Here is a 12,826-nt window from a genome sequence, read left to right as displayed (position 1 = left end):
ACTACTAATATTAATATATATATATATATACTTATTATCTAATAAAATTACAAGATCTTTTGAACCTCTATAGCTCAAGTCTCAACTCCACCATCTTTATTCTTATCATTAATTACACAAGCCCAAAAAAATCCCATGAGAAAAATCTAATCTCCGCGAGCAAAGCAGAGTAGTCTCTACTCTGCTCTCCTCGCAGGATTTAGGGAAAACAAAAAATCATATCTACGATGGGTTTACAGGAGTAATTTTGATTACAAGACCTGGAAAAACATCATCAGGATCATGAATATGTGGATTCTCTTCAACAATAAAAGGATCACCACACTTATCACTAATCGTATGTAACGTTTCTCCTTCTCCAACCACATAAATTTCATCACAAGGCCGACTCAAGAACCGATTCCCTTTCATTACGGCTCCGTCTGTTGAATAATTCTCTTTCACTGAACTAATCAAAAGCAAACCCAATACAAAAATAGCACAGTAAAACGAAGCTGCATCGGCTATCGCTACTAATTGTGCTTTGCTAGATTTTCCTGATACTAAAACGAACGCCATAATTTAATTAATTGTGCTTTTCTTTTTCCTGAAAAAAACAGAGCAAAATTTTGAAAAAACAGAGGAAGAAGAATGAGTTTTTTGTTTGAGAAGGGATTAATTATTATTATTATATATATAGAAGAAAATAAAAATGAATTTGGGTTGGGGAGGTAGGAGTTGGTGTTATATTCAGTCGTGTTTGATGGTTAATGGTTTAGGCAGTTGAAATTGAAAAAAATCATCTCAACTATATATTTCATCTTTATTTCGTCTACTTATGAAAATTTTGACTAATTAAACGCGCCATCATTTATTTTGATTGGAAAAAAAAAACTATTTTTAGCGATAGAATTAAGTTTATTTCTCACATATAGTCATTTATTTTAATGACTTCTTTTTCGGCATAATATATAAATATGTAATTTAATTTGACTTTAAATCATATTTATGTACTTCAATTTTGAGTGTGCATAAATAGCCATTTAAATTTGTATAAAGTTGAATAAACAGACGCACATGTCTACATGTCATCCTACATTTTTGTCCTACATAGTATCCTACGTGTATTGTGTCATGTTGGACTCATGTATTTATTTATTTAAAAGTTAAATAGCTAAAATATCTGTTTGTGCATTATGAGAATTGGAGGTCAAAATTAAAATTTGAAGTCAAATTTAGGGTCCAATACATGTATTATGCCCTTTTTTTCTATTGAAGTCATAATAATAGTAATAAATTCTGAAAATTCAAAAGTTTCAAAAAATATTAAATTGTCAATTTTGTGCATTTTATTTTTTTACTTTTAAGATTTGAAATATGCCAAATAAGTTTTGAAATAGAGTATATTATCTTCCCATAAAAGATATTATAGTATATATTTTCAAACAAAATTCATTTTCATGAGTACAAATTATGCTTTCCCTTATACATGGTAGATTACTCCTTATTAACCATATGATAGCTAGTAAAACTGCGAAAAAAAAAGATACATTCCACGCTTGAAAATAATAGGAATTGATATTAGATGATTTTGTTTACTAATCTAGAAAAAGAAAAAATAATTTAATATTTATTTATCAATATATAAATATATAAATATAAATACAAGTGGTGTTATCTTGTCAAGTGGTTGACCAAATTTTTTTTAGGGAAGGTGGCTATTAATTAGGTGTCCAAACCATTTATTTGGTGAGTAAAAATAATTAAGTGGGGGAGTACTAAGATTAGTTTCTGTATTATTTGATAATGGATAGGACACGTGGCACATTTATGAGGTTTTTTGGTAATTTTGCGTCAAAGTTATAGAAAGGTCACGCAAAGCAGATGAGTCATATGTTGTCCACACCGCCATGCCATGTCATGTTTGAGTTTGGTTTCTACACGTCTTAAACTTTATAGCAAAATTACTCAAATAAAGGTTTATGTTTACCTAATTTCTAATATTTTCTTTTATTTTAAAAATCACTGAAGTTTTTTTAAAAAAAATATATTTGAGTTAGAATGTAATGTATTTAAGCTATATATTATGAGCTAATTTTTAATGTATCGAAGTACATATTATGTATCTGGGCTAATAAATATATAAACTACATATTATGCATCTATTATATATATCTGAGATACATTTTATATTTCAATTTGTATTACTTATTAAGAAATTAATATAATTATTAAATTAAAAAAAAATAGATTATAATCCCATATTAAAACTCGTGATTTCTAAATTTCATCTTCTGAGAAACTGCCACCTACTTTTGCATATAAAGGAGTCTCTCCAGATCATCCTGAAGAATTTTGTCCAAGTTTACATGGATATTTTTAAGTAAGAGGGATGAGTTAAGATAAATATATTTGGTTTATTATATATTTTATATAAAATTATTTATTTATGTATATTTAAAATTAAAAAATATAAATATCAGTTGAAATCAAATTAAATGTCAAATAAATCACATTTATATATTATGAACAAAATTTTATATCAATTTCTCTCTCTTTTTTTTTTTGGTCATTGTTTAAATTTTGACCTCATTAAAATTTGGCCTTTTAAATATATATACTCGCAGCCAAATTTACTTTATATCTTTTTAGATGGTATAGATTGATTATACAAGATCATAAACATGTTATATCTCTTATTTAATTAAAGAGTCCATCACTTGTTTTTAGTTGTTTCAAATAAAATGTGCAGATCTCTCTTTAATAAGTGATTTACTATTAAAACGAAAAAATATCGAATCAATAATAGGGAAATTTTTGCTGATTATATTTAATATAATTTAAATTATTAATTAAGTGTATGATTATTTAGAGTTTTTTTCTTTGTTAAAATTTGAGCGGATAATAATCATTTCACCAAAAATCAAAAGCGAAATCATAAGAGAGACGATAAGAGTTGAATTATTTAGCCAATTCCTGGTAATCACCCTATCATGTTACTTTTCTCCGTCCACAATTATTTATCAGGGTAGATCATGCATTTTCTTTAAAGAAAAATTTAATATAAGGTGTAATTTGATAATATAATTCTACTGTATTAAGAATATTAAAAATTTACATAATTTTTCAATTGAACAAAATGAAGTAATTATTAAAGGCAGAATTAAAAAAAAAACTAATTATTTCTTGATTGTTTAAATGAACAACTAATTTTAAACATTTATTTTTGAATATACCTGTCAAACAATTTTAAGACGGAAAAAGTATATGCGCTTACTGTTGACACCTAATTTTTGACCCGCGTCGGTATGAGTTAGTTAGTTTTATAAACCTTGCGAAAATAAATATATGTACATATATACATATATGTATGTGTATATATGTATATCTTAAACCCATTCCTTTACCCATCAGCCCCAACATTAATTCCCAGGCCCAATTACCTCAACCCAACCCAATTCAAACCCAACATTCCCCTCAACCCAACCCAATTCAAACCCAACCACCCAAAAACCACCCAAAAACCCGACCCAACACCTGACCCAACCCCAATAACCCGTTTTCCCCCCTTTCTTCTTCAGCCCCATTCAATCTTTTCCCAACAGAAACCCAGAACAAAATAGAAACCCAGAACAACAACGAAACCCGGAAAACCCCGCGTCTCCCCCACGCTCTCTCGCTCTCTCCCTCAATCTCCCCACGCTCTCGTCTCCCTCACGCGTCTCTCCCCCACGCTCGCTCTCTCCTTCCCCTCTCGACATAAAACCCAGAAAACCGGAAAATCTCCAGAAAACGCAGACCTACGCAAACCCCCCTTTTCCTTCTTCTTCTTCTTCGCGTCAACTCCCCAGAAATCGCGCCAACAACCCCGCAGAGACCCATACCCTGTCAAGCAGGTCTGCGAAACGTCGCAGTCGTCCTCGCCAGCACGCAATGAGTTTGAAAAAAAAAAAAATTTCGAATTTCGAATTCAAAGGGAAGCCTGGCGATCCCCCCTCTAAATACCCTCGATTTTCAGTCACGGGGGAGAGGATTTTTTTTGGGAGAACTTTTCTCTACCTTAAGGCTAGAAACAATCAATCATATACATTTACGTGTGAATACTTAAGAAAGAGACTTCAAGGAGATTGAAAGCCGCGATTCTGTTTCTTCTGCTTGTTGATTCGCCTTTGGAACCGTTTGGAGTTCATTTCGGTGGTGGAAGCTTGCTATCTCGCTCGTCGTTTCCGCTCGCTGCTTTCGAAAAGGTAAATACAGTTTATGCTTATGTTAATTTATCTCAGTTAAGCTTTGTTTGATTCATCGATTCGAGTTCGACTTTGGTTTGCTTCTACTGTAAATGTGTCTAGTATTGAGGTTTCTTGTTGATTGATGGGTTATGGATTTCATTGTGATTTGCATTTAAAGTATCGGATTCGATTTCTAGCGTCGATTTGCATTATGTCTCAAATGCCATTATGATGTTCCCTACTACATCATTGTTGTTATGTAAGCTTTGTTACCCTTCTGTTCATCATGGGTTATTGCCTTAGCATAAGATTTCGTTGCCTGATAGAATACAAATTTTGGTTCAAGTCTTGTTTAAGTTTGTCTTTCTTTCTTCTTCTAAGAATTCCCTATGGAGCTATAATGTGTTTTTCCCTTTGGAATAGTTTGAGTTTCTAAGTGCGTAGGGGAGGGGTACACTTCGATTTGTGCTTCTTGAAATTGTATGGTTCGATCTTAATTTAGTTCTTATCTCGTTTCGTCTGAAATATGGTTGTTGGTAGTTCAAATTCTAGTTGCCAAATAGTGTTGTACGTTTTGTCGTTTGCTTGGATTCATTCATGCTATCTCACTTTAAAATGGACCTTTTATCCCTCTAGTTCATAGTGCTATTCTCAGTGAGGTCCTCGGGTATGCATTTTATCGTTTGTGTTAGTAGCTATTCGACTAATTAATGGCCTTTGTATGCCTGAATTTAATGATCCATGTTCATTCACTGCATGCTTTAGTGATAAATTTGCTTAATGACAAACATGAGTTGCTATTGTTTAGGCTTAGTTTGCTTCCTTAGCTTTGATCAATTTTCTTAGTTTGGGTTTCATTCGGCCTTCTCTAAAGTTATATGTGTTTCTTTTATTTGCGTTCCATTCAAAATACATCTGGTTTACGTCATCGTTCACATGTTAACTTACTTCTATTTTATCGCATGTGAAACTCCTCTCGAATCCTTATGGATTCTACTCCAACTCGTTGCATTCTCTCGTGGAGCCGTAAAGGCTCAAAACATATTCTTCGAGTCGTAGACCCCCTCAAAACTGGCGTACAGGTTGAACAAAAGAAGAGAGCTGCTGGAAATTAATTTGCAGGTCGGAAAACCAGCAGCTTCAGTGCTGGAAAGCAAGTTTTGCAGATTTGAGAAGCTGTATACCAGCTGTATACATCCGTTATACACTGATATACAGTTTGAAATGTGCACAGGAGGCCTAATCCAAAATCTGGGTTGATGGAAGTGAAAATATGCTTCTGGAAAGGGACTTTAAACTCTCGAAAGTCGAAAAACAGGCTGATATACAGTCTGTATACACTGATATACAGACACGATATAATATAAATATGTGTAAAAAATGTGATTGGCAGGGGAACGTAGAGGGACGCCTATTCTAATTAAAATTCGGAATTAGGCAAACAATGCGGACGTAGGGTGCAGCCCGTATACATTAGTATACATTATCGGGCGACGATATACATTTGTTAAGTAAGTTTTAAAAATTGTACAGGTACAAATGCGCAGGGCAATACAGGGAAAAGTAGCGGAAAATATATATTCAAATAGGTGCGGGGCTTGAGAGGTCCAAATGGGTCAAATATATGCTGTATACAGCATGTATACACTTGTGTATACTTTGTGATTCTTTTTTCAGGATTGGGCCAGGGCCCTTCAGCCCCCCCCTTTATTAACAGGCCCAAAGGCCATTTTTTTTCTGCAGGTTTTAAAGAAGGCCCAAGTATAAGGATTAGATTAGGACAGGTGGGCCAAAGCCCAATTGAATGAATTTGGGCAATCAAGCCCAAGTTCAAATAATTCTTTCTCTATTATTTATTTGTTTGAATTATTTAATATCTTGGTAGATTTTTTTTTTTTTTTTTTTAAAAAAAAAAAATCTCCTAAAGGGGTAGCCATTTTTCATTATTTAAATTTTATTATTTTTGTTTTTACTTACTTTTATCACAATTTAGTTTTCCTTAAATTAATTCCCTCAAAATATCTCCCTTTAGAAATAAATAATAAAAATAAAATAATAAATATTAAAATAAATTTTCTTTTTACTTAAAAAGTCATTTAGTCAAATCGCCGGTCAACCGCAAGTTAGCGGACATCCCGAGGGCCTAATACCTTCTCGGGATGTACATTGAACTTCGAACCTTTGTTTTTCAATTGATTTTAATCTGTTTTAAATCTTTTGAAATTTTTCTTGATTTTATCAAAATCAAGTGGCGACTCCGTAATTCGAAAAGTCGATTTTTCTTAAATAATAAGATTAATTGATTTTTCGAAACCTAGTCAATGTTTTTTCATTTTTAAAACCAAAAAAATAGTTAATAATAATTTTTAAGTAAAACACTTACAAATTGACCAATGCAACATGTTATGACCATCGGGGATTTGCCAATTTGGCAATTTCAATCGACTCTATATATATAAGTCCAAAGTTAAATGGGTAAGAATAATTATTGAACATTTTAAAAGGGTATATTAATTTTTTTAAATCAAAAGGATAAAATTGCTCCTAACAAAGCGATTTTCTTTTGATAAAATTGACGTGTTAATTTCTTTTAAAAAAACAACAAAAATCAATGTTATGACAGTGATTTTGTCGAAAAAAATTTCTTTTTCCGCAGCAATTTTGTCAAAAAGAAATTTAGCAAATGGGAGCCCGGACCAAAATGCCTATAATGCCTCTACTAACTTAAAAGGAAATCGTTGTTATAGCAGCGATTTCAATTTCAATTTTTTTTTAAAACACTGCATGAGCAGCGATATTGAAAAAAAATCAAAAGAAAATCACTCCGTCAAGAACAATTTTGCTCTTTTGATTAAAAAAAAAATTAATATGCTCTTTTAGAATTTTTGACAATTTTTTTTCTCTTTTGACTCCCCATATATATCACTTGAGACGGTTACTACATTCAGTCCATGATAAATAAAAATTTAATATATAAATATATTTTTTAATTTGATCATATTTCATATTGAGGTTTTTCAATTTTTGATATGTACAAATAAATACTTAAATTTGTATAAAACTGAATAAGTAGACACGCGAATTTTATGTGGCATAATACATGCCGAACATCACATGTGATATCAGACAGAAATTGCCTTATCGGGTGTCATGTACTGTGTGTCTATTTATTTAATCTTATACAAATTTTGAGTGTTTATATATATATATATATTATACCTTAACTAAAATACAAAAGAAATTGATGCTGGATCAACTTTTGTCTTGTGATAAGAATTGTGGGGGGCTAAATTTTTTATGTTAAACTATCCCAAAAATATTCTTTAACATTGTATTACATATTTATATCAAACTCAACACAATTTTCTTCAAAAGAGTTGAGCACCCAACAAATGCTTCCCAAATGAAATGATTCACCTAATTTATCAAACTTTAACCAACCTTTCATTGGAAAAATATTCCAACTAACAGTAGCTGACCCAGTCGTCATTCAAGTCTTTTCAACAATTTTGGCCAAATGTAATTTACCTCATTTCAGACACAACATACATAAGCATCAGTTTCAACAGAAATTGTCAAAATTCCGAACACTAAAGGCACGCCAAAAAAGTGTTGCCATATTTTATGATAAAGACCGTGACTTTTTCATTAAAATTGCCCATAAAATATAAAACTAAACCAACAATATTTGAACAAAACCCTAGGGAAATGACTTCAGTAGTTAGTATTACTATCATATTTTTTTTTTTAGACTAAAAGGGCAAAATCGCTACAACCAAAGCAATTTCTCTCTGGCAGATATGGACACCATTTACTCTGTTTAAATTAAAAATTGAAATTGCTATCCGAACAACGATTTTCTCTTTAAAGAAAAATCTTTTATATCTCTAATATTGCTGCCATAGCAATGTTTTCATAGAATTTTTTCAACGCTTTTTCTCATGAAAACACTGCTTTAGCAGTTTTTTATAAATAATTTTTTTTAAAAAAAAAACGCTGTGCTAGCAGCGTTTTACTTAATTTTCTTCTTTTTTCATTCCTGTACTTAATTTATTTTTAAAACAAATAACTGCTGCATTGGCAGCCTGAAATTTATTTTTATTTGGAGGGGGGATTTCATTTTTATTTTTTTTATTTTTTTTAATATTTAATAAACGTGATTTTTAAAAAAATTAAGGAAAAGAAAAATAAATTCAGGAAAAAACGCTACCAAGGCAGTTAAAAGTAAAACACTGACTTTTTTTAAAAAAAAATAATTATGTAAAACGCTGCCCTGACAGCGATTTAAAAAATAAAGTTTAACAAAAAAGCGGTCAAAGCAGCAATTTTCATGAAAACAAAATTAAAAATAAAACCTATGAAAACGCTGCTACGATAACAATATTAGCGGGGAAAAAAATTGGGAGAAAATCGCTGATCAGACAGCGATTTTTAATTTCAAAGGAGAACACGATGTTCATATGTGTCAGAGGGAAATCGCTTTGATAGTAGCGATTTTGTCCTTTCGGTTAAATAAAAATATGATATGCCCTTTAGAATTTTCGATAATTTTTTTTACCCTTTTGGCTTCAAACTTAAAATACACTATCAAATAGTTTAGTGAATAAAAAAATATACTATAAAATAGTTCAAAAAAATAAAAGATCCTTCATAAAATTTGATATTATAACAATAATTTCGACCAAAATTAAAATATTTTTCATACCATTTTCCCTAAAATCTATATAAAAGGGAAGAGCGTAAGTCAACTCCTTAACTACAATCGATCCACTAGTGGCTTTAACTATTAACCCTATAAGTTAGGTAAAAACTTTATATTTGTTTACGTCAAGTCCCCTCGTATTTTCATACCTCTAAACGAGTAACATTTGTCCACTTAATTATTCAATCAATAACTTAAAATTAATCTCCTCAACTATTTGTCTGACTATGTTTGAGACACAATAACTCGACCAAATAGTTAAGGGGATTAATCATAATTAATTGTCTACTTAAAACATACATATAAATAATATTAATTTAACATAAACACACGATACACGTCAATTATCCAATGAGATAAATTGTAGACGAATTAAAAAGGAAATTAGGTTCTTTTTTATGTACTTAACGCCCAACAACCTTGGGCACGGAAAAAATATTTTCAAAATATATCATAAAGATGAGTCAAGTTTTATTTTTTTTTAAAAAAAGCAAATTAAAATTGAAATTCTACCTATATGAAGATTCAGAATTTAAAATCGGAATTTTGTTTAAATATCATAACCAAACACAAATTTATCAAATTTAAAGTCCAAATTGTATGATCAAACATGAAGAAATTAAGAAGGAAATACGAATTCAAAGCAAGAAGTGTGTGTATATATATATATATATACATATAATTTATGCTCCCCACACGATTTTATTTCTATACATATACAGAGCAATTTATTCAACATATATTTGTTGAGGCTAAAAAAAAGTAGTTAAAATGTTTTAACAAATTAAGTACTATCTCAATGACTTGTTGTTGTTGAAAGGAACAATCTTAATAACAAGTCCAGGAAAAACATCATCAGGATCATGAATATGTGGATTCCTTTCAACAATATAAGGATCACCACATTTATCACTAATTGTATGTAATGTTTCTCCTTCTCCAACTACGTATATTTCATCGCACGGTCGATGAGACATCGATAGTTGATTTCCTCTTACCACAGAATCCCAATTCCTAAGGTTATTTTCCCTAATGGAACTCATTAATACTAGTGCCATGAGGCTAATTGCACATATCCATGAAGCTAATTCAGCTATGAGTATTGAAGTTTTTATTTTGCATTTGTATTTATTGGATAGAGAAGACATGATTTTTATAATTGAGAAGAAAATAAAGATGATTTGATGATATTGTGTATAAAGATGGTGATATTTATATGGATTTTATTAGTGATGAGAGAGTTTTTGTGTGAGCTTTTTAGGTTGAGGATGACTTTTGGAATATTGGTTTTGAATTAGGCAAGTTGAGTTAGTTGATTGGACTACAATATGGCGTGTACTTATTATATGTTCACCAAATTATAATAGACCGTTATGATTAATATAAAAGGTTGATTAGGTAGCTCAAATATCTTTTGTAAGAAAGACCGCGATAAAGTTAGGATTTTCATTAAGAGAGTTCAAAATTTGAAGAAGTGAATATAGAACTAGTTAAAAGGAGTTTGACATCTATTTTAAATAACAGTTGAATAAATAGTACTCACTCTGTCCCAATTTGTGTGACACTTTTAAGATTTCGAGATTCAAACAAGTCTATCTTCGATCGTAAGTTTTTCATATATCTTTTAATTATTTTAAACTGTCAATTATTGTGACTTGTATTATTTTTTACGTAATTTATAATAAATACATTTCGTCTCAAAAAATATTGAAAATTTCACGCGCAAATTTTTAATCAAACTTAAACTGTTTGACTTTCCAAAAACGAAAAATGTCACATTAATTGAGACGGGGAGAGAATAATTTTCCACGGAAGAAGATTAAGATGAACCCCTGTCCCAAAGCTGGCTTCGCTCCTAGAGATGGATCTTGCGTTTCACTTACCCCAAAAGCTAGAGGAGACTATCTATCGAAAAAATAAGAATTGGGATGGGTTCGAGTTCAGCTTTGATACCATGTAAAAAGTGAATTTTGGTTCTAAAAAGCTAGCTCATGAGAAAAAGATTGTTCAAATCATATTAAAGAACTCACTCATCATTTAAACGATCAACGTGGAACTCTTCATGGTTTGACATATGAAAAGGCTTTATTATTATATATAACTAGCTAGTACAATTTTAATATAATGTTCCTCCATGGTTGGAATGGTAGCTTAAAATAAGTTTATAAGTTAAATATGAGTAATATATTTGGTTGCTATAACTTGTAAACTATGATGACATTTCAATTAATAAAGATAGAAATGAAAAGTTTACGTTATTATAATTTTAAAGACATCATTATTCTAGTTAGTTATTATAATTTTAAAGACATCATTATTCTAGTTAATTGATCCCTTTCAGATAACTATTGACTAACTACAGAAATGAATTTAAATACTTAATAGATATTGATACATCAACAAATCTCACTAGTATTTTTCTAGCAACTAACCTGGCAATAGCAGCATGGACAGGTTTTATTAACACCAAATACATAATTATAATAATATAGTAACATACCACTAAAACCTCACGTTTAATAAACAATTACAAAGAGAAAATACCAAATACAATTAATAACAAATGCACTTTCAGAATAGAATTAGGAGGAAAACATTTTAAAAAATCCAAATGTCAACGAGGAGTACGTACTAAAAAGGTGATCGAAGGATGGGCCTAGTGGTAAATAAAGTAGGAGGAAAATTACGAGTCTCATATTTTAATTTTAGTGACGATAAAATTTTTTTAGGTGATTTCTTTGTTTGAATTTCGGTGATCAGTATTTATATTGGTCAAAAGTAGCCAGTATCTGGTAAAATAATTGAAATATGCCAAAAATCGACTCTGAACACCAACGTCATTAATAAAGACGAGGAGCGTTTTCTTGTTTTTTGAGGGATTAGGTTTGTTGGTGTTTGTCATTATACCAGCCGTTTTATTGGCTTTTATATCTATCATGTTTGTTGTTCATTGTGTTTCAATTATAGCATTATTTTATTATTTTTTTTACTTTTCTTAGCTCGTAGGATTTGCACTACTTTCCTTGTTAGTTCTATGTTTTCTACATAGTTGAATTTGTTGCACGTAAATCAGGTTTTTCAGAAATAGCATCTCTACCTCAACAAGATTGTGATAAGGTTTATATCCATTTTATCCATTCAATTCCGACTTGCGAAATTTCACTGAGTACTTTGTTATTGTTAAAAGGGGATGAGTGTTAAAATGGTGCATACTTGAGCAAGTGGAGGGGAAGATGAATGACGTGAAGGAAAGGTTACCTCCCCCATTAATTAGACCAATAGTTCAAAGCTTTAGCCATCATAATCAATAACAAACCGAACCCTAACCTAAGATCCTAAAGTCAATAATGAGTACTAAAGGATTGTGAATATTCATCAAGGGGACCAAATGATCACTTTAATTTCTTCTACAAAAGTGTATTTTGGCTGATTGCACTTGGCTTCTTGACCTTGTCAATCCCTTGTATGTATGTGCGCTCTTTATTGACTTGATAACAATGATTACAACCATTTGATGCAAATATTCCCCTTTATATTTCATTGATGAATAATTATACATCAACATAAGTATTTGTTATTGCCACTCAACAATCAAACATATGTGGAATCATATATTTGAGAAAATTACGCGTATAAGTAAACATATATTAGTTAATTAGTCAACATAACTATAATTTTTCTTAATTACAATTCACAATCTACATTTAGCTATAATACTCGGCTCAATTTTTTAGTTTTGTATAATTCATACTGTTATATAATTTGGAATAATATCATTTGCGTAACGGTGTGGTATATTGGTGGACCCCTTTTTTCTCATTATATAAAGTAAAAGGGTCCTTTTATAAAATGGGTCCGATGTCTAGAAAACGTAGTTATGTGACCATTTGTACAATTTACCCCTATATTTGCATGT

The 12,826-nt window shown here is 30.6% G+C and overlaps 1 protein-coding gene across 1 annotated transcript; it reads right to left on the bottom strand.

Moving 5' to 3' along the window:
- Window positions 1–222: 222 nt before the first annotated feature.
- Window positions 223–558, bottom strand: LOC101263880 (uncharacterized). Its single transcript, XM_010319263.2, has one exon. The coding sequence runs from the start codon at window positions 556–558 to the stop codon at window positions 223–225; it is 336 nt and encodes a 111-aa protein (XP_010317565.1).
- Window positions 559–12,826: the final 12,268 nt, after the last annotated feature.

This window comes from Solanum lycopersicum, chromosome 3 (assembly GCF_036512215.1).
Source record: "Solanum lycopersicum chromosome 3, SLM_r2.1".
Lineage (NCBI taxonomy): Eukaryota > Viridiplantae > Streptophyta > Magnoliopsida > Solanales > Solanaceae > Solanum > Solanum lycopersicum.
This window is presented reverse-complemented; position numbering and strand designations above follow the sequence as displayed.